The sequence below is a fragment of the Eptatretus burgeri genome, chromosome 8 (assembly GCF_056783735.1).
Source record: "Eptatretus burgeri isolate ZD-2024b chromosome 8, Ebu_testis_v1, whole genome shotgun sequence".
NCBI lineage: Eukaryota > Metazoa > Chordata > Myxini > Myxiniformes > Myxinidae > Eptatretus > Eptatretus burgeri.
This window is the reverse complement of record NC_140968.1, coordinates 99,927,807-99,931,156: the sequence shown is the minus strand read 5'-3', so window position 1 is coordinate 99,931,156 and position 3,350 is coordinate 99,927,807. Positions and strand designations below refer to the sequence as shown.

Here is a 3,350-nt window from a genome sequence, read left to right as displayed (position 1 = left end):
CACTGGGTCAAAACCTCTGTGTTGGAGGCGATCCTTTGGTGTGGACTGTTGTCCAACGGGGATCAGCAGATAGGCTAGTGGCCAAATTAAAAAAGGGGCCTAAAATGTGAGAAACCCCTACCCACGGTAGAACAAGTCACAACCTATTTTTTCTTGAAGAGGGATGTTTGGGGAGTTAGAAAATCATGGTTGTGAACCTGAGATCATTGCACAACAGTTTGAAAATCACGTTTACATATGTACCACTGCAGACTGCAAAAATGGATTTAATCGCCACAGATTTTGGCTCATATATTTGTTAATACTGGTGCTACAAACACAACTTTGGTACCAAAATGTGCGGAATTATCACATATATATATATATATATATATATATATATATATATATATATATATATATATATATATATATCTGTAAAAAAACATTTGTGATGTAACAAAGGCTTTTGTGTGACCTCCAGGCAAAAATAGTGGAATTTTACTCAACAAATCAGCTTCGGGTTCACCAATAAATATCAACAAAAACATTAATTACTTTAAAAAATATTGGACTTGCAGTCATACTTGTGACATCAACATAATCCAAGTTTATTTACCCTTTGAAAAATATATCTAATGATTTTATTGTCACTGAAATGATAAAGTTATAACTGAAATCATATATCGCCCCACTAATGCTGACCGATAGAAATCCCGAAGCAGATGTGCAACATAAAGAATTGACTTAAGATTCTGACACAATTGTGAAAGTGACTTTTATAGACATCATGTTGAGATAAGCTATTTCACACATGACGATAATGAATTCATAACATGCACTGTAACTTATGTACATCTATTACATGAAGTAATACATGTTGTACATTTAAAAGTTCAGTCACGCTCTTCATCAGTGCTGTCGTCAAAGACAACAGAATCATCAACATTTGGACAATCGTCTGCACTACACGAGCAGAATTCAGTGCAGGTCAGTCCTGCACAAATACAACGACATGTTCTGCTCTGCCTACAGTCATTGTCGGTGCAGCGTAGGTTTTGAAGAACTTTGGGGATGTAAATATCCTCCGAGGAAGTTTGATCAACAGCCACAGACGTGAGGAAATGTCTCACCTCATCATAGGACACACAGTGTCCTAATTCATGAAGCATGTCAATGAGATGCTTGCTTCCCAATTCATGATGCACCTGCAAGGCTAAACCAAGCGTTATTGTGGAGTACACTCGACGGCTCTGTGATATTATATTGTGACAAATGGCGATCGTCCTCAGGTTGTTCTTCATAACACCTTCATCACTACAGCTGGTTACATTCGTGTGTGATTTCTCACTGGTGTACCACTGAATAAAGTCATAGAGTGTATTAGGAACAAATTCTGCACAGTGCTGAATATCTGTTTCCTCGACAGGTGCATACATATTTCCAACATGCTCGATATCAGCCATGTGCTTCCTCAGGATACCAGCTGCAGCATGTAAAGTATGCATTTCACTATCTGTGGCTGATGGTACATCAGACGGGATGTCTTCATATTGTGGTTCATCAGTCATGCTCTGCAGAATCGTGGCTTTTCTCAGGGCATCACATAAGGTCACAGAAGAAGAGCATATGATGTCAGTGTGGCCATCAAATGTTACACAGACTATTTGGTCACCATAATATTTAGTTAATCGCTCCTTCAACTTCCAAGTTTTATACTGTTCTGCATTCGTGGTACCCAGAGAAACCAAATATCCAACGTATTCATCTTTCAGATGAACGAGGGTCGTCACTGTCTTAGTTTTGGAGAACACAGTTTGTTCCAGAAAACATTTCAGTTCATCAAAAGCTTCATCATGTAATGTGCCCATTGTTTCCTCTCCTGATTTACGAATTGCAGCAGTGATGTTCCTTTCTGAAATATAGTGTGAATAGCATAACCTGTGGTACTTGGCATCATAGGCGAAGAAATCTGGAAAGGCAAGCATGCTCATGTGTATTTTATTGTCTTGTCTTTTGTCAGCTGCTGCCAGAACTTTTTCTCTGGTGGACTGTCCAGTTCCTGTAGATACCGGTGGAAGCTTGTTTCTGGAAGTGTTGGATTTTCCACAAATGAAGTAGTTAGTCCTGATGTCAAACCCAGCTGTTTCATTTCTGCTGATTCTTGTGTGTTCTGTTGCCGCAGATGTGCATGGTTGCTGGTCACTCTCACTTGGGTTGGATGTGGAGATATTTGACTTGCTGGTATACTTGGCCCAACACGATTTGTGGAATGATACTTTCAAATCAAGACTCAATATGTCTTGTGGCAAAGGCCAGATACTTTCGTAAACGTCATCTTTTCTGATTTGACTTGCTTTGAAGATTGCACTCAAACCATTAAATATTGGGTTCTTTCCAACTTCTTGCTTTTTAGGGTTGAGGGGTTTAAAGCATATGATGCAGTGGTCAGTGTCAATTTTACGACGCTTCACAACAGGTGGTTCCAGATCCATAATTGCAGATCAATTGTCAGCACAAGCACCTGAAATGAAATAATTAAAGATAAGTATATATCAGTGGTTTTAGAAAAAGGCAATAAAGCTCAAAATTGATTTTCTGCAACTGGATTTAAAATCATTCTTGTTTGGTGAATGCATATACATGTATTATAAATTAATCAATGTCAGTTACTTTTAGGGGGGGGTGACATATGGTTTCGGTAATAACTCTATTAATTCAACTGATTTATCTTTATGAGTTATATTTCTGAAAAGGAGAAAGATAGAGGGTTATTTTGATGTAATATGTAGGAATACAACTCAAATACTTATGAAGAAATTAATTGTTTAGTTGATATTTATTGGTAAACCCAAAGCTGATTTGTTGAGTAAAATTCCACTTTTTTTGCCTGTAGGTCACACAAAAGCCTTTGTTACATCACAAATGGTTTTTACACATGTATATGTATGTATATATATATATATATATATATATATATATATATATATATATATATATATATATATATATATTTATATATATATATGTATATAAATATATGTATATATATATATATATATATATATGTATATATATATATATATATATATATATGTATATATATATATATGTATTTGTATATATATATATGTATATATATATATATATATATATATATATATATATATATATATATATATATATATATATATATATATATATATATATATATATATATATATATATATATATATATATATATATATATATATATATGTAATCATTCGTCACATTTTGGTACCAAATTTGTGTTTGTAGCACCAGTATTAACAAATATATGAGCCAATATGATCCAAAATCTGTGGCAATTAAATCCATTTTTGCAGTCT

At 34.3% G+C, this 3,350-nt stretch overlaps 1 protein-coding gene across 1 annotated transcript; it reads right to left on the bottom strand.

The window, feature by feature from the left end:
- Nucleotides 1-677: 677 nt before the first annotated feature.
- LOC147022387 (uncharacterized) lies at nt 678-2,046 on the bottom strand. Its single transcript, XM_085890516.1, has one exon. It carries the CDS (start codon nt 1,971-1,973, stop codon nt 876-878), a length of 1,098 nt encoding a protein of 365 aa, XP_085746642.1. The 5' UTR covers nt 1,974-2,046; the 3' UTR covers nt 678-875.
- Nucleotides 2,047-3,350: the final 1,304 nt, after the last annotated feature.

Excerpts from the sequence above, each read along its gene's own strand:
- LOC147022387 (XM_085890516.1), bottom strand. The coding sequence starts at position 1,973 with ATGAGCATGCTTGCCTTTCCAGATTTCTTCGCCTATGATGCCAAGTAC.